At 34.4% G+C, this 19,867-nt stretch overlaps 4 protein-coding genes across 5 annotated transcripts; 2 read left to right on the top strand and 2 right to left on the bottom strand.

The window, feature by feature from the left end:
* Nucleotides 1-942: 942 nt before the first annotated feature.
* On the top strand, nucleotides 943-5,770 carry LOC100786118 (protein NLP6). The gene is made up of 5 exons (XM_003536415.5): nucleotides 943-1,423; nucleotides 2,138-2,709; nucleotides 2,929-2,976; nucleotides 3,096-4,029; nucleotides 4,367-5,770. The coding sequence occupies exons 1-5, from the start codon at nucleotides 1,150-1,152 to the stop codon at nucleotides 5,512-5,514; spliced, it is 2,976 nt and encodes a 991-aa protein (XP_003536463.2). The 5' UTR covers nucleotides 943-1,149; the 3' UTR covers nucleotides 5,515-5,770.
* A 2,858-nt stretch (nucleotides 5,771-8,628) lies between these two features.
* On the top strand, nucleotides 8,629-14,358 carry LOC100801281 (uncharacterized). Of its 2 annotated transcripts, none has more exons than XM_003535561.5 (10): nucleotides 8,629-9,169; nucleotides 9,590-9,676; nucleotides 9,836-10,836; nucleotides 11,047-11,135; nucleotides 11,257-11,360; nucleotides 11,462-11,564; nucleotides 11,786-11,861; nucleotides 12,006-12,120; nucleotides 12,251-12,782; nucleotides 13,545-14,358. In XM_003535561.5, the coding sequence occupies exons 1-10, from the start codon at nucleotides 8,938-8,940 to the stop codon at nucleotides 14,029-14,031; spliced, it is 2,826 nt and encodes a 941-aa protein (XP_003535609.1). In that variant the 5' UTR covers nucleotides 8,629-8,937; the 3' UTR covers nucleotides 14,032-14,358. The 2 variants fall into 2 exon arrangements, with proteins under 2 accessions (XP_003535609.1, XP_006589536.1); XM_006589473.3 differs by having other exon boundaries at nucleotides 9,050-9,169; nucleotides 9,579-9,676.
* A 259-nt stretch (nucleotides 14,359-14,617) lies between these two features.
* On the bottom strand, nucleotides 14,618-16,047 carry LOC100785591 (60S ribosomal protein L36-3). Its single transcript, XM_003536414.5, has 4 exons — nucleotides 15,900-16,047; nucleotides 15,668-15,773; nucleotides 14,939-15,138; nucleotides 14,618-14,809 (listed from the first exon to the last, which is right to left on the bottom strand). Exons 2-4 carry the CDS (start codon nucleotides 15,767-15,769, stop codon nucleotides 14,779-14,781), a joined length of 333 nt encoding a protein of 110 aa, XP_003536462.1. The 5' UTR covers nucleotides 15,770-15,773; nucleotides 15,900-16,047; the 3' UTR covers nucleotides 14,618-14,778.
* Nucleotides 16,048-16,372: 325 nt separating this feature from the next.
* Nucleotides 16,373-19,511, bottom strand: LOC102662566 (histone-lysine N-methyltransferase SUVR3). Its single transcript, XM_041005916.1, has 2 exons — nucleotides 19,274-19,511; nucleotides 16,373-19,117 (listed from the first exon to the last, which is right to left on the bottom strand). The coding sequence occupies exons 1-2, from the start codon at nucleotides 19,388-19,390 to the stop codon at nucleotides 18,803-18,805; spliced, it is 432 nt and encodes a 143-aa protein (XP_040861850.1). The 5' UTR covers nucleotides 19,391-19,511; the 3' UTR covers nucleotides 16,373-18,802.
* Nucleotides 19,512-19,867: the final 356 nt, after the last annotated feature.

Below are 19,867 nucleotides of genomic sequence, written 5' to 3'. Positions count from 1 at the left end.
TCTCTCTTACCATTTTTAATTAGTGGATTCACAACTCATCTGTCCATGATTTTTCACATAAATTTTGGTGTTCTCTCTTTTTGTTCTATCTCATTAGCAATTATTTTCTAACATTGACAATGCCTTATTATGGCATCTTATATGTTTTTCTCATTTTGCATGATAAGATGATTCTGTTAGATGACTCGCCATAGGATATTGACTTAAGTTAATAAGGATAAATTCTCTTATTTGGTTCAATCATCCAATTTGTTTTATCTTAATCTTAGAGATACTTTTAGATGCAACTCGTTAATTAAGAGTTTATCCAAACATCAATTGATATAATAATAATTAATTATTAAATAATAGTTAAAATATATATTTCCTAAAAATAAGTTTGATTATTAATAATTCCTACGGATTTTTTTCATCCATGCTTTTAGTCCCTTTTGTTAGTGATGACAAAGAATATTCCCTTTTATTTGACATTTTACTAAAAAAAAAGTTGTTTTCATTTTAATTGTCATCATACAATATCAATAAAGTATTAAATATTTTTTCTTATATCCTTCGTCATTTATTGTGAAGTGAGAAGATAAAAAATAAATATTGATGACAGATAGTCTAATTAATATGAAAATTTTATTAGAAAATTACATGATAAATTTTATAAAATTTAAAATATTGATTATATTTCTTAATTCGTCTCAAAATCTTAGATATAATGGAGTAACTAATAGGCTTCCACTACTGCAAGTTATAATTCAGATAAAATGAACAAAGAAACATATAAAAAAAAATTGTCAAGAAGAACATTATTATCGTTCTGTAGTTGAACTTTGAAAATCTTACAAAAATGGATAAAAAGGGAAAAGACAGAGACAGGTGCAAGTGCCCCTTCTTTTGGTAGTTGGTGCCACAACAAGATTTTTTTTCTTTTCCCCCTTTCAATTTTATTTTATTGAGTATTTTATTGACACTTTGTCGCAACTTGCAAGTGGGAGAGTTGTGAAAAATTTCACATGGAATCACAATCTCTATCTATGCTATGCATTCTTCTCCAGAGTTTTACCCATCATCATCATCTATTCTACGCTGTCCTCCTCAAACTTCTCTTCAAAAAGTTCTAATCTTTACCACAAAGCCTTTAGCATTTGTGAGAAGAAAATGTCAGAACCTGAGGAAGAAAATAACCAAGACTATGTTCCCAGGTCAAAGCCAGCAGAGGAAGGTGGTGGTGGCTGCACCACCATGGACTTCGATCTGGACTTAGAAACTTCATGGCCTTTGGATCACATGGCCTTTGGCTCAAACCCCATGTCACCTTTCTTGTTCTCCACTTCCTCTGACCAACCTTACTCTCCTCTTTGGGCTTTCTCTGATGGAGAAGACCCCAAGCTTCCTGCTTCTGCCTTCTCTGATTGCCACAAGATCTTCTCTTGTATGTTTTCAGATTGGTTTTCTTTTGCCTAAAGTTTTGGAATTTTCATTCTTCGTTTGAACTTGGTGATACCCTTTTGAATGTAACTTGGATAGATGCTGCTGAATTTGGTTTTGTTGATTTACAAATGTAATATGGTGGGGGATTAGTTTCCGTGGTGTATGTTCTTTTCGTATTATGAGTTTTCTTTTGCCTATTTTAGCTTGAATTTTATGAAACCTGAAAGAAAAAAAAAACAATAGTTTTTTTTAAAAAAGAAATTTTAATAGACAATTACCGTGTTTGAGGCTCTATGTGGCTGTTGAGGAACTTGATACAAGGCATAAGTGATATACGGATGGAATTTATGGGATTGGAGTTGGATTTCTTCTATCTGTCTCTTATAAACTCCACAGCTGAAACTTCGGTTTCACATGTTTGTACTCCCTTCAGTATTGTTCAAGGAAGCTAATGTTTACAGGCCAGAGTTTTGCCTGTAATGTTTCCTTGGGATTTTACCTTTGCCTTTCTGTGCTACATTTTTTCATATGATTTTTGGAGTATTTATAAGGTTTGGAGGTTGTAGATATATTGTCATGTTGAGCTCAAATGTGTTATTACCATAACTGTGAAGTTTTCATAGTCTACTCCAGTGCCATATCTGGTGCTAAATATGTGTTTTTTGTTGTTTCTGCCGGGAGCTACATTTCTTCTAACTGAAGCTACTGTTTTCAGGCGATTCAAATTCAATAGCTGAAAAGCCAGTGGAGAATGATGACAACAAAAAAAATTTGCCACCACTTGTGCCTATGCCACCAGTGGAAAATTTGGATGGTTATTGTGTAATCAAGGAAAGGATGACACAAGCGCTTCGTTACTTCAAAGAGTTGACTGAACTGAATGTTCTAGCTCAGGTTTGGGCACCAGTACGGAATGGTAATCGGTATGTGCTTACAACTTCAGGTCAACCCTTTGTTCTTGATCCGCATAGTAATGGGCTCCATCAGTATAGAACAGTCTCTCTGATGTACATGTTTTCTGTGGATGGGGAGAATGATGGATCTTTGGGACTCCCTGGTCGGGTTTTTCAGCAGAAATTACCAGAATGGACTCCAAATGTTCAGTATTATTCTAGTAAAGAGTATCCACGCCGAGATCATGCTCAACATTACAATGTTCGTGGAACCTTGGCTTTGCCTGTGTTTGAACCTTCAATCCAGTCATGTGTTGGTGTACTGGAGTTGATAATGACTTCACCGAAGATTAATTATGCTCCTGAGGTTGATAAAATCTGCAAAGCCCTTGAGGTTGGGTTTCTCTTAACTTTGCTAATTATACCCATGTGTTATGGTTTTTTCATGTTTGTCAAATATCATGTGATGTTTCAATTTTTAGTATATCAAGATTGAATTTCACAAGGATAATTCCCATGGGATTATTTAACTATAGTACCAGCTTGTTAGAAATTTTATATGATTACAACCATATTTAGATTCAACAATCACCTGCTGTCAGTTTCCTTGCAGACAGTAAATTTGAGGAGTTCGGAAATTTTGGACCATCCATACACTCAGGTGATTTTAACCATCATATATGATGCATCCCTATCTGTTATATCTAGGTTATATTGCTGTTATTCTTCATCTTAACCTTCTATTCTCACAGATAAAACTTGACAATGCTTTTAAACCAGATTTGTAATGAAGGTCGTCAGAATGCATTATCAGAGATCTTGGAGATATTGACAGTGGTATGTGAAACTCTTAATTTACCTCTGGCCCAGACATGGATTCCCTGCAAGCATCGAAGTGTTTTGGCCCAAGGTGGTGGTGTAAAAAAAAGTTGCTCTAGTTTTGATGGTAGCTGCATGGGGAAAGTTTGCATGTCTACAACTGACATAGCATTCTATATTATAGATGCTCATTTATGGGGTTTTCGGGAGGCCTGTGTTGAGCATCACTTACAACAAGGCCAAGGGGTTGCTGGGAGGGCTTTTTTGTCCCACAGCATGTGCTTCTGTTCAAACATTACCCAATTCTGCAAAACTGATTACCCCTTAGTTCATTATGCTCTCATGTTTGGGTTAACAAGCTGTTTTACAATATGCTTACGAAGCTCTCATACAGGAAATGATGATTATGTATTAGAGTTTTTTCTGCCTCCTAGAATCACAGACTTTCATGAACAAAAGACTTTGTTGGGATCCATATTGGCAATAATGAAACAGCATTTCCAGAGTCTCAAGATTGCTTCTGGTGTTGAACTTGAGGATGGTTCAATTGAAATTATTGAAGCAACAATTGAAAGAGTTCATACGAGGCATGAATCTATTCCAATTACACCATCTATTAAATCACCACCTAGACTTGATACCTCACCAAACATGGGGGAGGAAGTGCCACAGGATCCATCAGAACAACAAATATTGATGTACTGTAACGACATGAATGATGGAAGGAGTCTTGGTAAAAATGCAGACGGAATTGATCATATGCCCTCCATAGAGACTAAAAACATAAAGAAACCCTTAGAGAGGAAACGTGGAAAAACTGAGAAATCAATCAGTCTTGAAGTCTTGCAACGTTATTTTGCTGGGAGTCTAAAAGATGCTGCAAAGAGCCTTGGTGGTATGTTCATACTCTAAAATATATTTATAAGCAATAGTTTTGTTTGTTATCTTTATGAACATGCTGCTATGTGGAAACAAATATTTACCTAAGAATAATATTTATTTTTTCCATGAATACAAATGTTTTCTCTACCACAATAAATTTTATCTCTATGAATCTGCTGGTATCTGGAGATTTTTTTAATTATTAAAAAATATACTATGCAACTAAAATATGCAAAAAGCAAAAATGTTTTTCTTTCCCCCTAGTAGTAGCAGCTCTTTTATCTAAACAGAAAAAGGAAAGTAAGTAGTGTTTCAAACATGCTGTTCTTAGATATATTTTTGCTGTACAGTTTGCCCTACCACAATGAAGCGCATCTGCAGGCAGCATGGGATATCCCGTTGGCCATCTCGAAAGATCAACAAGGTTAACCGTTCCCTGTCGAAGCTCAAGCGTGTTATAGAATCTGTCCAAGGTGCTGAAGGAGCATTTGGTTTGAATTCTCTTAGCAAAAGTCCACTTCCCATTGCTGTTGGTTCCTTTCCTGAGCCTTCTACTCCAAACAAGTTCAGCCAGTCAGCCTCATTAAGCATTAAGCCATCAGAGCCTCAGGTGAAAGAGAATGAATTGAATGCCTCCAAAGCATTAGAAGCAAACAGACAGGCTGGAATGGAAGATCAATTGCTGGGAGGAAGGACACAGAATCTTGAGAAAGTAATTAATGATAAAGGTGGGTACACTCGAGAGGTTGGGAGAGAACCAAAAAGGACTAGAACTAGGAATGGCTCAAGTGAGGATAGCACAAATCCTACTTCTCATGGTTCATGCCATGACAGTCCCCCAAACGAAAGTTCTCCTGTAAAGGATATATTCATTACTTCCAACAATGATCAATGTGCTGGGATAAAGAGATCACCTGAGTCAACACTGCAGCCAACTATTAATACGCCAAGCCGGCCAACTGCTTACCCTATGCCTGACTTTGTGGCCGTAGAACTTCAAGAGCCATTTGGAGGGATGCTAATAGAGGATGCTGGTAGTTCCAAAGACTTAAGAAATTTGTGTCCTTTAGTAGCCGAGGTCATTTTGGAGGATATGATTCCAGAAGCTTGTGGGACTAATCTTCCAGGTCCTGATTTGTCTCCTAAGCTAAGCATGGGTACTCCTAATAAAGCAGTGACACCTTTTGCAGCTATGAAAGAAATGAAGACGGTGACAATCAAGGCAACATACAGAGAAGATATCATTAGATTTCGAGTCTCATTGACCTGTGGCATTGTTGAACTGAAAGAAGAAATTGCCAAAAGATTGAAGCTAGAGGTGGGTACATTTGATATCAAATACCTGGATGATGATCACGAATGGGTTTTGATAGCCTGTGATGCAGACCTACAGGAGTGCATGGATGTTTCAAGATCATCAGGAAGTAACATAATCAGGGTTTTGGTGCATGACATAACTTCCAATCTTGGAAGCTCATGTGAGAGCTCGGGGGAGTGAGAAGTGGCTGTATATAGGTTGAGTCTGTACTCTAATTATGTAGGTTCTTGTGGTGTTTAGGACAATAGGAAAAAGAAAATAGGTTTTGGTTATGATCTGCTCTAATTGTAAGAAACTTGAGAAGTTGAGATCAGATAAAAGGAGTTTGAATCTTTGGTATCACTCAAAAGTAAGTTCCTGATTCATCATGAGGATTCTTTGGTGACACATAATGTGGTCAGCTTTTAAAATAAAATCATGTTGACATTCAAATTTATAACTGTTCGGTTCATATCTTGGATGAAGGGAAAATTATTTTTGTTGCAAAAACATGTGATTGCTCAAGAAGAAATGCAGTGTCAAATGTGCTTTCAGTGAAGCCATGGTTTGGCTTATAATGGCTAAACAGCGCCAAGCAGTTGCATCTTTGGTGTTGTCCCACTTTATGTTGCCTCAAAAGTAACACTCTTCTGTGTGTTGCCTTAACTGTCACACGAGTAGTGCATGATAAATGAAAAGTTAAATTTGCCATCCACTAAGAAAATTATAATATTTCATTATAAAAGACAGCAATCATCAATGCTTCGTTTCTGGAATAGTCAATGCCTTATCGCTAGTGAACAGAAGCAGAGGGTCCCGATTGTTATGCTCCACATCTTCTTTTTGATTTCATTATCTTTTGTTGTTTTCTTCTTGTCATGTTGACTTGTCTTCGTTCGGTGAATGTGAAAAGATTTTAGTTTTCTCGAGGGGAAACATCTTAGTTCTGTCATAATGGTACGGTTTCTTGATTTAAAATGTAGCTAACGTTGAATCCTTGTCCTGTTGTCTTCTCTAAGGTTGATTGTGCAAAGCATTGTATAGAACAGTTGGCTGCACTAAGGAGCCTAAAGAAAGTTCGTTTCAAATTCCTAGTACTAGTAAAAGTCACATTGACAAGTACTCAAGTAACATCTTTTGTTCTTTAAGAATCAAGAGACAAAGACTGAATTTAACAGTTATTTGCTCTGTTGATAATTTGTTTGAGTAGTTTATAAGTTAATTTAACTAAAATAAAAGAGGTATTTGCAAAATAACTTCATCTCACCAGCTTATAGACGTGTTTATCAAGTTACTATTTTAGTTATTTGATTATCATATAAACATGTCTAGGAAATGAATTTGGTAAATGAACTTATATAGTAAGTAGGATTGACCACAAAATTATTCAATCGTTCATAATGTCTCCCGGAGATGATTATAATTTTGAATATCAGAGAACTGAGAAGGTTAGCCTGGGTAAAGTTTGGAAATCATAATAAAATTGATAGGATATATTTCATTTACACAAATAACCTCTGAGCAAGTTAAGATCTGCAACAATTAATCATCAAGCACGTGGATACTTAGAGAGAATTTTATTGTTCATAATAATTCTATCCAATTTAAATAAAATTATCTTTAAAGAAAGATATGATCTAGACCAAAAAAGATATGCAACAATCACATTACTGACCGAGACAATCTAGGAAGCATATAGTTTCACCTTTTTCATGAATTAATTGATTTGAAAATGAACCCACAGTTGCTCTATTATGAAAATGGTTAAAAAACTTTTAAAACCAATCCTAGTATCACACGCATGGGGTTGGGTGCACAATTGCATTGTGACAGGTGAGCAAAGGTTCGAGTTCGTAGGACATCACTTTATGGAAAGGACTTAACCGTATCACTCATATGCTGGAAATGATTTACTGCTATATTCGAAAAGTGTAGATACCAGCCTATTAAGTTGTTTAAGAGTAGCATACTATGGAAAAAGGTGAAAGAAAAACAAAATCAGCTTTATAATTTTCTTTTTTTAAAAAAAAAACAATTGATATCTTTTTCTCTCCCAATTGTAGAGAGGATCAATTCCATGTCAGATATGCACGAATAATCAATTCTAGAATTCCCATAAAAATGAGTTATGTCATTACCATAATACATCTTCAACATTCATTTTTAATGGAACAGTAACAGTGGGTATGTGCACCTCTGTTTACTAGAGGAGTTGCAAGATAACAATATAGGTTATAAATTTTACGTGAATTAAATACTCCTTTCGTTCCTTTTAATGGTCAATTTTTTTCTTTTATTTATTTGTCATTTCCAAACTTTAAATAGCATTAACTTCTCTTTTATTAATTATACTCATTCCAGTTCTTTTATATTCTTCCATTTTAATTAATTTGATGACGATTTAGAAAAAATATAAATATTTTTCTATATGGTATTTTTTTATAAAACAGGTTTCATTTCATTATTTTATTCTATTTTAATTGAATATTTTCTTAGATAACTGTTAATTAAATAATTTAGTTCTTATAAAACGACTTTTTTTAATACTTTTCATTTAAATATCTTTTTCTACTCTATTATTAGTGCATAGATTTTTTATTCAATATTCTTCTACACATTTCTTAACAATTTAAAACACAATAGTATATATTAAGATAACATAAATAAAATAATAAAGATAGAAAGAGATAAAAACATAAAATGTTCTATATAAATTACGAGAAAAAAGATTATATATTGATAGTCTAAATTTTTTTACACACATCCAATCACATTCTATCATGTAGGATAAATTGGTTGCCTCTTCAAATAATTATTTTAAGATAACTCAAATGTTTGTGATTGAATGATATTGTAAGACTGTTTAACACATGCATATATAATCATTAAACTCATAAATTATTGGGTCTTAAAATTTACATTAAACGATTTAAATATATTTTTGATCTAGGGAAGTTAATGTCTTTTTATTATTGGTTCCTAAAAAAATTGCTTATTTTTAATTTTTATATATTTGTATTTTTTTCAATTTTAGTTCCTTTAATATATTTTTTCTTTTATAGTCTCATAAGTTTGCGTTTATAGGGATCAAAATTGAAAAATGCAAACTTATAAGAATTAAAAATGAATCAAGTATTTTACAAAGATTAAAATTAAAAAAAACACAAATTTATAGAAATTAAAATTAGAAAAATAAAACCAAAAATGAAAATGCGCTGACTTAGGGGGTAAAAAACATAACTAAAAGTTTACATGCAATTAGTAAAGTGGTGATAAGATTGTTAAATAATAATAACCAGACCAAGTTCCATTGGGGATGTTTTTTCCTTTCCTTGGAAACAAATTCCAATTTGTTCAGTTTCGAAACAAATTTCAATGTTTTTAGTAGAGAGAACAGTGAGTCTACGCATGAACTGAGTCTACGAAGAGTTTATCAAACTGGAGTCTACGTAAACTATCATCCTTGAGTGTACGTACTCTTGAGTGCCACCACTTTGGTTCATCATCGATCTTTATGAGTGTTTGGCTTTGGCACAGCTCAAAATTAAACACCAACATTCATCATCTTATCTAGGAGAGAGAGAGACATTAGTGTAGTTAGTGCAAAGGTGATATCAATCTTGGATGGCGTCGATCACTGCCCCCAACTCTCTCCAAATTCGATTAGCTTTCAGTCCCTCCAATTCCACCAAATTCCCAATCCTTCTTCACTCGCGCTTCCCTCACTTCGATCGTCGTCGGATTCGCCTTTTCTGCGTCGCAAACAACGAAAATGGGTCGGACAACGTTCTCATTCGGGTTGGGTCGGATGGATCGCCCAATTCGGAGGTTAAGAAGAACAAATCAAATAATGGGGGTGAGACTGAGGGAGATTCTTTAATTTTGAGTTCTTTCTATTATTGTCTCTTTTCGATCAAGGTCAACGATTCTAAGCTAACACTACTAATTATAAAATTATGTCTCCCACTTTTATTTTTGCTTAATTAATAAGTTATCATTGAGTATGGTAATCATTGAAATTTTGGAAAATTGATGTGCTTGTAGCTGCATGTGAAATGTTTGGTTGCTCTTAGTGGAGTTGGTTTTTGAATCATTTGTTTGCCTTGTACTAGAAGGCACCTGCTTCTTGGAATCATATGTTAGTGTTAATTTGTGAGGTTGGCATTTTGACATACAATTGGAGAGTTACTGAAAAAAATATTTTATTAACATTTTGTTGGTGTTAGTAAATTCGCACTACTTGACAGTTGACACTTTTGAAGTAGCTTGTTTTCAGGAGTTGTGGGAGTGGGAGTGGCTGGAATTCTTCTTCTTTCAGGGCTTGCTTTTGCTGCCTTGTTTGTCAGCAGACGAAACAGTGCCAGTATGTGATTTTTATTTTTTTTTTTGCTTCCGCTTCTGTCGTGCATTAACCATTAAGTTTTCTTGTCGTGAGGGAATTTGTCTGTCTGGGTGAGCCAACTAAACTTATGCATGCTTAAAATTGTACCTTCTCTGTTGGATCGTATTTGACTTTGTGCAGGACAAATGAAGCCTCTGACTACACATCAGGAACAGGAAGTGCTTTTGTCTTCTGATGATTGTAATGACAAAATAGAGCAAGTAAATTCTGGAACAATGGAGGAGCAAGGAAATGGTAATGTGGAAGGTCGGATAGATGTATCCAGGGATTGTTCATCTACTGAGTATGATAAGATTCCCAATTCCCATAGGATCATTGATGATTCCAATGCAGGATCTCAGTTGGTATACGATATTCATAACAAGGACAATGATTCTGATGCCATGAAGCACATATCTGTTCAAGAAGAATTACAGATTGAATCAGCTGCTGATGAGGAGTCAGTTCTCCCTGAGGGTGCAATGGTGCTTAATGGTTCAGAATCTGAAAATCCTGTTGATTCTTTTGATAGCAGCACTGCTGTAGATTCACAAAACTCTATTACTGAACTTAAGGAGAACCCATCCTTTGTTGAACCAAAAAAAGTGTCCAACTTTGATGCTGAACCCCTACCTGTTATAAGTGAGGAGCAGGATGAAATTACTGATTCAAGTGGCAATAGAAGTTCTGGTATTGTAGCCGATAATGAAACTGTACTTGTCAATATTGCTGTTAGTACTCAGTCAAATAAAACAACTTCATTTCCTGCGGTTATTCCTGAAGATTGGGAAGAGAGTGCTCAATCAGTTTCAACCAAAGAAAATCTTGACCTGAACAACATGCCACAGGTCTTACACCAGTCATCCTTGGCAGAGCAGAGCTTTTCAGAAAATGACCTGTTTACAAAATCATTTGTTTCATCAATCGATGCATTTTTAGACGAGCAGGTTAAAAATGATAATAATGAGGTTGATATATGTAGATCTGAAACTTCAAACTTTGGTGCTTTTTACTCTGCTCCTGGTATTCCTGCCCCATCAGCAGTTTCTTCAGTTGTACAGGTGCTTCCTGGAAAGGTTTTGGTTCCTGCTGCTGTCGATCAAGTTCAGGGACAAGCATTAGCTGCTTTGCAAACTCTAAAGGTATTTCTTTGTTCTTATTCTTATTTTTAAAGGGATAGTGGGTCAAACATTATTTTTGTGATGCAAAATGACTGCACATTGAAGAACTTATAAAAGATGGACTTGACATCATAGATATAGTTTGGATTTTTTCACAGTAAAATATTCCAGTTGGTCTGATCATTAATATAAAATGTCTACTGCTCACCTGAAAATTTGCTACATAATCAGGTCATTGAACCTGATGTTCAGCCCAGTGATTTATGCACACGCCGTGAGTATGCTCGATGGTTAGTGTCTGCTAGTAGTGCTCTATCAAGGTAGTTGTTTATTTCTTCTTTCTATCACTATTATGTGAAATAACAATATATAAAAAAGGTTGGCTATTTTCTATTATTGTAATATGTGGTGATATGTGTGCCTTTCTGATTACCTTTTTAGGAAAACTATCTCAAAGGTATATCCTGCCATGTTCGTAGACAGTGTTACTGAGCTTGCATTTGATGATATCACCCCTGAGGACCCTGATTTTTCTTTCATTCAAGGTCAGAGTAGGATATTTGAAGTTTGTGTTTTAATACTACAGCTTGTCAGTATGTATGACTTTCTTCTAGCATATCATGTCTAAAGAATATGGATATTACAGGCCTGGCAGAAGCTGGACTTATCGAAAGCAGGCTTTCAAGATGTTATGATAGACCGTTGTCCACAAATGAAGACTATGGCCCATTTTACTTCTCCCCTGAAAGGTATGCTTTACTTAATTTGGAATTGGATATCTGATTTGTGGTTACTGTCTTTACGTCTTCCACTGGGGCAACACAGTTATTATTCAACATTATTGGAGTTCTCCCTTTTTTTAAATTATTCACAATTTCACATGGTATCCTCCTTTCTTTTCATCTTGTAACTTTGTATAGCATAGGCTATGATTGTGATTTCCCTACTCTCCTATATTCATTTCTTGCAGCCCTTTATCACGTCAGGATCTTGTTACTTGGAAGATTGACCTAGAGAAAAGACAGCTTCCAGAAGCAGATAGAAAGGTTTTTTAAAATTGTTGCTTGATCTGATGTACTTTAGCTTCTTTTTTTGAGAGAGAGAAGTGATGTACTTTAGCTATTTGTGTTTTTCTAGTTGTACTGTAACTAAGCAATTTGTTTGCTTCAAATATGATGATCGATGGGCAGATGCTGTGCCAACTTTCTGGTTTTATAGACACTGATAAGATACACTCTGATGCATGCCCTGAACTTGTAGCTGATGTATCTGCTGGGGAGCATGGAATAATAGCTCTTGCATTTGGCAAGTCATATTATCTTTTTAAGTCTTTGAAAATGCATACCTGCATTGCTGTGAACTTGTGTTATTCTTTCATTTCTTATCCGCATTTGATTTTAACTGTTTTTTCTTCTTCTTTTTTTGGGGAGTTAAGGTTATACACGGTTATTCCAGCCACATAAACCAGTTACAAAGGCCCAAGCAGCCATAGCCCTTGCTGCTGGAGATGCTTTTGACATAGTTAATGAAGAGCTTGCATGCTTTGAGTCAGAATCTATGGATGAAAATGCTGTTGCTTCTCATAGTGCCTTAGTAGCTCAAGTTGAGAAGGATATCAATGCAAGTTTGGAACAGAAGCTTTCCATAGAGAGAGAAAAGATCAATGCTGTTGAAAGAATGGCTGAAGAGGCAAGATGCGAGTTAGAAAGGTTGAGGGCTGAGAGAGAAGAGGAGAGAATTTCCTTGATAGAGGAACGAGCTGCTATTGAATCAGAAAGGAATGTTTTTTCTAGGTTAAAGCATGAGGTGGAAGATCAACTACAAAACCTTATTAGTGACAAGGTAGAAATAGCTTATGAAAAAGACAGGATTAGTAAGCTTCGGGAGCTAGCAGAAGTTCAAAACAAGGAAATTACACAATTACAGTATGAGCTAGAGGTTGAACGAAAAGCCTTGTCAATGGCCAGGTAAAATTATAAAACTTCATAAAGCAACTAAATTTGTTTTATGATCTTTAAGTTCTGGTTTTATTGAAAATGGTAAAAGCATGAAGTAATTGTGGGAAGGACTGGCAGATTTTTTTTCTTCACATTTTACTGTTTGTAGTCTATATTCATATGTAATTAGTCATTTCATATGTGCATCCATATTTCCAGCTATATTAATTGGGATCCATTTATGTTTCTTGATTTGATGCTTTCTACCTTGTCAAAATATTTTCTTGTTTCTACTTCTATTTGGAGATTTTCTACATTTTTATCCTCACAAATTCCTTATAACTAAATAATTTAATGGTTATGCACTAAGGGTTTAAAGTAGTTTATTTTCTCGTAACTGAATTCTTACTTTTGGTATATTTTGCTCTAAAAAAAACTGTTTACTTTACATTGACCGAGTTACATGTACTACCTCAAACATGGTTCTTAAATACAAGTGTTTCATGAAATATGAATTGCAGTTATTAATTGATGTTAATGGCCAAAATCAATCACACCACTATTATTCTTCAATACCATAAAATCAGTGGGACTGATAATTTTTTATTTGACAAATACATTGCTATTTTGGCATAATAGATATTCTAGTAGGCTAATATGTTTGACATAGTTTGTTATTTGTTATCACAGTTAAACAAAACAGTTCAGAAGCACTCATTTTGTTTCTTGTATAGTCCTGTCATAAAATTACACTCGCTTATTCGTCATTACAACCCAAGTGTTTGGTTTCAGGGCATGGGCAGAGGATGAGGCCAAACGAGTAAGCGAACATACATTGGCCTTGGAGAGGGCTAGAGATAGTTGGGAGAGGAATGAAAGCAAAGCGGCAGTTGATGACTTCCATGAGGACCTTGCTGGAGTTACATTGCTCAATACTGAGGAGCAGTTATCGGTTCAAGACACGGTTGACAGGGCTGAAAACCTACTGGACAAGCTAAAAAAAATGGCAGTAGAGGTGGGAGGAAGAGCCAGAGATATGATTGACAAGATTATCCACATAATTTCCCAATTTGTATCAAGATTGAGAGAATGGGCATGCAAAACTGGAAAACAAGCTGAAGAATTGAAACAATCTGCCATCTCAAAGGCAGGCAAGTCAGCTCATGAGGTGCAGCAAAGTGCTCTTGAATTTGGATTTACTATCAAAGAAGAGGCAAAGCGAGTTGCAGGTGATTGTAGAGAAGGAGTTGAGAAGCTCACTCAAAAGTTCAAGCCCTGATCTCCATTTTTTTGTGCGTTGCCTTGTTCAGCGAATTTTGGAATGTATGATGTAAATCAAATCAATTTTTGTATAATTTGTGGAGGTGGACTAACAACCAGTTGTAATTTAACTTCAATCTTTATGGGTCGATCATATTTGTTGTTCATCTCCTTTATGTTAAGAAATAAACCCAGGGAACAATTGAAGACTGCCTTGAAGCTTATCATTTTGTAACCAAATAACTGCTGTCAAGGAGTGGTCATCGGTGTAATTCATAACCTACAATTCCACATAATGAAATATGCAGATGCAGAAATAAAATGCCGCACTATTCGGAAATAAAAACTTGCGTCTAATATTAAATCGTTAGGTCTTGAAATATCCAATCTACAACGTTCATGAAGCATTACGAGAGTCAAATTAGAATGCTCATTTACTTGTCACAAAAAGAATAATATTACTTATCACAAATAGAGTCATTTGGTTTTAACCAATAAAAGGCATGCAAAGCATCACAGCTTGCAATATAACCCTCAGGCAACTAATAAAATGCGATGTTCACTTGAATAAGGATTATAACTCTCATTTCTAGTAAAACAGAAAATAATCCAATCTAGCTTCTTCCATAAATCATGTCTCAGTTAAGCAAAACACATTTCTCAAACAAAATGTTGAAGTAAACTAATTGATCCAAAGCAAAAATATGAAAGTTCGTCCATCAATACACAGGTCCATCTAGTGAAACTAGAAAAGAGTAAATAAGACTTATTTCTTCTTGTCTCCAGCCCCACCAGCCCTGCATACAATGGAAAAAAATATCATAAGTAATAGCCACTACCAATAAGAAATTACCATTCAAGAATGCCAATCAGATTTATAAATTATATTGTATGCATAATAATATTAACAAAGAACATAGACCAACCTCATCTTCCTAAGAACATTGGACATTTCCTCACGCTTCTTCTTTGCACGTTTGTGGGTTCCAAGCTTTCTCTTTGCAACCTTAAGTGCCCTCTTATCCTTCCCAACCTTCAGCAACTCAGTTATACGCTTTTCATAGGGTGCAAAACCAGCAACCTCTCTTATGAGGTTCCTCACAAAGTGCACCCTCTTGCTTGTTTTCTGTTTTGAATCAATATAATTTTAGGACCACATATAAGATATAAAAACAAAATCTCTGTATGTCTTAATTATTTTTATCCAATACAGCATCATAATTTAAAACAATTTAAGAATGATCCATCAATACACTTCTAACATGATAAATAGTCCAATTTTCACAACCAAGAACACATTTTATTCAGAGTGAATGCATTGATAAAAGGAAGGGAAAATAGGTCTCCAAAGATTGAGATCAGTTTGGAAATAAAAATTGGCGCAAATACGAGTTCAAAATCTTAGTGCTCCCCACAAAGAACACCTGTAGTAAGAACTGAAAGCTTCTATATTGCAATTCTTCTAATGAATAGGCAAAGTAATTGTCATAAAAAAACATGAGTTACACTTGTATAAGAAAACTACTATACTTAATCAGAAACCTAATACATACAATAGAAGGAACGGAAAATTATAAAACACAAATAGCAACTTACAATATAAAAAAGAAGTGCAAATAGAAAAAAACTGACTCATTACAATTGAAAAAACTTACCCCCTTACGATCCGAGGGGCGTGGGGGCAATTCCTTCTTGGTGACGACATGTCCCTTGTTCAGTCCAACAAACAGACCCGTACTAGGCGGTTTGGGAGCCATTTCCCTGTCCCAGAAACAAACACGCTTCAGAAACGTTTCGTTTATGGTTTATGCAATAACTAGTTAACGTTGAACAATGATTTGCAATTTAGCATTAAAGCAAGCAAGGAACAGAAGAAGCCATTATTACCTCTTGGTGGAGAAACCCTGGGAGGAGTGTGCTGTGAAAGAGAGAGAATAGCAATTAGGGTTTTTGAAGAAGCTGATACCCTTTTTATTAGAGACTCAAGTCGGGTCGCGAATCCAACTTCAATTGGGCCGAACTTAAAGTAGAGTTGTAAAAACAACAAAAACAATATTAGAAGAAAAAAAAATGTACAGTTATATTATAAGTGATAAGTGATTAGACAAAAATTGTCTATATATATATATATATATATATATATATATATATATATATATATATTATTTGTAACTTTTATTTTCATTATAATTATAAGTGATAATTGATTAAATTTTGGTGAATATTTATATCTTGTCGGTACATAAATATACCACAAAAAAATATTATACATTTTTTCCTGCAAAAAAATTATAAATCTCCATATATTGTGATTAATTTTTATGGATAAAAAATATTAATATTTAAATTATAGGATAAAGAATACAACAAATATTAAATTTTACAAAAAAAAATACACTAAGAAAAAGTACATACATCTATTATTTCATTATGAAAAATGTTTTAGTTTTACCACATCAAGTCATCAACTCATGTGCATGTCAACTCCTCCTTAATTATATTCTAGCCTAGTGGCTAGTATAACCTTTAATTCCTATTTTTTATTTTTCATATTACTTGAATTGTGGATTTTCACTCAATTAAATCTCTTGCAGTCGTACAATCTTTCTTTTCTCCGCCATTGACATGCATTCTTATTGGATTCGGTATTCTTTAGATCATTCACTCCTATAACATGGGGAAAAAAATCTTGAAATAGTTTATAATAAGTAGACTTTAATTTTCCATTAACAAAAAATAAAAATAAAAATGTTTGACTATTATTTTTTGCTTTATATTAATTTCATGTTAAATCCCTCATACTATTATTATCGTTATATTGTATAAAACTAGACTCACACCTTCACAATATTAAAAAAAAAAAAAAAAGGTCTTATTAATCGCTTCATCCTAAGCCCATAAAATGAGGATCAACCGTGTGTTAATCCTAAGAAGAATATCAGAAGCAAAAGTTATTGCCCCATGCTGGTTGAAGGAGAAACCCTAACTCCAAAAGAGAGTGTAACGAAAGAGGGAGAAAGTGAATTAGGGTTCTTAAGAAAATTACTTCACTCTTTACTAGAAAGACTGTCGTGAATAAATTTCACGTTAATAATTGGTACCATATATAGAGATGTAAAAAACAACGGAAAACATTTAGGACAATTCTATTTGCAACTTTTTTCATTCTTCTTCCCTATTTGTAACTATTTAAAAATTGAAACAAAAAAAAAAGTCAATTTTTGTCCTAACAATATGACAGATTTGTAATAATTAAGTGCCTAGCTTAACTATCTTTAAGCAATGTTATGATTCCTTTATATTTGTGTCATTTTTTCTCCCCTTTTGTCCTTTTGTTGCATGACAAGAGGATACTTTTTTGGATGAAAGGAATAATAGTTTGCATCAATCATAAGAAATAAAAGAGCTTACCAGACTAGTAACTTTATCTTCACACTCAGTGTTATATGATTTAGCCCCAGAACTCTCGGTTGATTGTTCACTATTCCCACCCCCATCATGAACCATCCAAGCTGCAAAAAGTTTGGTTATATCATTTTATTCTCTTATCTAATGCTTCTATCTCCAACAAAGCAAAATCCTAAGGAAGTTATTGACATCCCTTTTCTCCTTAGTTAAACTGATCAAACTATTCTCCATTTCTATCGTCTCCTTCCCCTCATCTCCTTGTACCTATCCACCGTTGTCACCACCTCAATTGCAAGCCTTAACCTTGCTTCTTCCAATAACATCCTTGATTCCACACCTAACCACTCTCCCTTATCATTTTCTGCAAAAGTTTCATCTTTTTCTCCCTCTAACCCCTTTACGACTCTAGACAAGCTATCCTATAATTAAACATGACTCTTCTCTCTTCGCTCTCCCTCTTTAATCTCAACTATTTTCTTGAAATATTCCACTTATTGTTTTTTTTATTTATTTCAAAACCACTTCAAAGAAAGGGGCTTATTGGAATGAAGAAGATGGCCAGAGACTTGATATTACCCTTTGGTGGAAGTGCCTACCACTGTAAGCTGCACGTAATCAAGTAGGCTCAGAACCACCATATCAAGTTATTCTTTTACATGATAAATTGAAAATATAACCCAAAATCACAACAAAATCATAATGAAAAGATAGAGAGAGAAAAAGGGACAAAAAGAAAGAAGAAGAATGATTCATCTCACTGTGGTGGTGGACAACAACATTCGCAATTCGTGAGTTAATGTTCCGTGAAGTAGCCCAAAACCACCCTATCAAGATTATTCTTTTACTTGAAAAATCAAAAGTAAAACCCAAAATCCCAACAAAATCAAATAATAAAAATATAGAAAAAAAGGAACAAAGAAAGAATAAGAACGACATTTGATCATTGTGGTGGTCGGCGACAACGTTGACCATCCGGGAGTTGCCAGAGACCAGACCAGAGAGGGAGACGTGAAAAGAGAGAAAGAGGGTGGATTGATTGAAATTGGAAATGAACGATGAATTCTTAGAAGAAAAAAAGGGGGGGCTAAAAGAGGTAGGAGAAACACAAATCAGAGCCATAGGAAAATGGGTGAAAAATATGTTAAGGAAATGATAACACGTATCCTGCCAAGTTTTACTTTTCATAAGGATAAATAAATTAGTTGTGATCACGCAATCATTACACACCACACACAGATATTGGTGGTGTTAACTAAAAACTCACCTGTGACAAGGATATTTGCAATGCCCTTCAAGACCAATTAACTACTCTTTCCCAAAATCAAGATTCCTTTGACAATTAACACAGAATACATCTTTAAAATAGCTATGTATCTCAACTCTCAAGTGTCTTGAGAGGGCGAGGTTCCAAAGCAAGAAGGGCTGTTGCAAAAGCATGGCAACCCATTAGGCCTTTTCCTGATTTCTCCATAGCTAAAAGTAAGTTCGTCATCTACTTGGATATGTTTTGAAGCAAAGAAGCAGAGGCGGGGGAACAAAGATCCTGAACTTCTAACTAGCTTTGTGCTCAAGTTACCACCGTCACATGAATGATTTACAAACCGTGCAACATTTCCTGTTCTCAGACATGCCTTTCCAGAAGGAAGATGTTCCCTCACAACCAAAAGAGCAGAAGAGAAGCCACCCTGCGAGTTCACCTTTTACCATACAGAAAAAGCATCATTTAGTCTTACACACATGCATAGGGGGATTAAAAACAACCATGCATAAGAAAAACAACAAAAAAGAATCAAGAAACTATAAGTGACAATCAATCCCCTTAACCATAGCAAAGAGTGGAAAGTAGTTTCTACCAATCTTTGTGGAGGGATTTGCAGGTCGGCGAGTTCTGACGGGGTTAGATACGGTAACACGCATTGGATCAGAAGAGCCTCCTCCTCTTTCGCGTTGCAACGCCAACGCTTCGTCATTACCGTTGCTTGCTGTGCGTGCGTCTTTCGGGATGGATGGAATCAAAACGTCGTCGTCGTTATCCTAAAAAGAGTTCAAAAATTATTACTCCGTAAATGGACCATATTCTTTTCTTTTTTTTTGTGTTAAATTAGGTGTTTATACCTTTTTAGTTTCTAGTAATTTTTTCGTCTTTATCATTTATATTTACATTTTAAGTCTCTTTGTAAGATTTTTTTAGTTTTTATAATTTATATTTTAATTATTTTTTAGTTCCTTAAATTGAAAGTGATTTTTTAATTTATATATTTTATATTTTCATTTTTTTAGTTCTTATTATCAAAAAATAATATTATCAATTATAATTAACTACAAAAATATTAATAAATAATTTATAACTAATTTGTCCCAAAATAATTTGTAATAAAAAAAATAATTGACAATTTATAATTAATTTATAGTTAATTATTTTTATATATATTTTTTTAATAAAAATT

Source organism: Glycine max, chromosome 10 (genome assembly GCF_000004515.6).
Source record: "Glycine max cultivar Williams 82 chromosome 10, Glycine_max_v4.0, whole genome shotgun sequence".
NCBI classification, from domain to species: Eukaryota; Viridiplantae; Streptophyta; class Magnoliopsida; order Fabales; family Fabaceae; genus Glycine; species Glycine max.
The sequence above is the reverse complement of the archived record's forward strand: the minus strand, read 5'-3'. Positions and strand labels throughout refer to the sequence as shown.

Excerpts from the sequence above, each read along its gene's own strand:
- LOC102662566 (XM_041005916.1), bottom strand. The coding sequence starts at position 19,390 with ATGACGAAGCGTTGGCGTTGCAACGCGAAAGAGGAGGAGGCTCTTCTG. Across the intron at positions 19,118-19,273 it reads AAATCCCTCCACAAAGATTG|GTGAACTCGCAGGGTGGCTT; the intron begins GTAGAAACTACT and ends GTATGGTAAAAG.
- LOC100786118 (XM_003536415.5), top strand. The coding sequence starts at position 1,150 with ATGTCAGAACCTGAGGAAGAAAATAACCAAGACTATGTTCCCAGGTCA. Across the intron at positions 2,710-2,928 it reads AAATCTGCAAAGCCCTTGAG|ACAGTAAATTTGAGGAGTTC; the intron begins GTTGGGTTTCTC and ends GTTTCCTTGCAG. Across the intron at positions 4,030-4,366 it reads TGCTGCAAAGAGCCTTGGTG|TTTGCCCTACCACAATGAAG; the intron begins GTATGTTCATAC and ends TTTGCTGTACAG.
- LOC100785591 (XM_003536414.5), bottom strand. The coding sequence starts at position 15,769 with ATGGCTCCCAAACCGCCTAGTACGGGTCTGTTTGTTGGACTGAACAAG. Across the intron at positions 15,139-15,667 it reads GCCCCTCGGATCGTAAGGGG|AAAACAAGCAAGAGGGTGCA; the intron begins GTAAGTTTTTTC and ends GATTCAAAACAG. Across the intron at positions 14,810-14,938 it reads AATGTTCTTAGGAAGATGAG|GGCTGGTGGGGCTGGAGACA; the intron begins GTTGGTCTATGT and ends CATTGTATGCAG.
- LOC100801281 (XM_003535561.5), top strand. The coding sequence starts at position 8,938 with ATGGCGTCGATCACTGCCCCCAACTCTCTCCAAATTCGATTAGCTTTC. Across the intron at positions 11,361-11,461 it reads TGATTTTTCTTTCATTCAAG|GCCTGGCAGAAGCTGGACTT; the intron begins GTCAGAGTAGGA and ends TGGATATTACAG. Across the intron at positions 11,862-12,005 it reads TTCCAGAAGCAGATAGAAAG|ATGCTGTGCCAACTTTCTGG; the intron begins GTTTTTTAAAAT and ends ATCGATGGGCAG.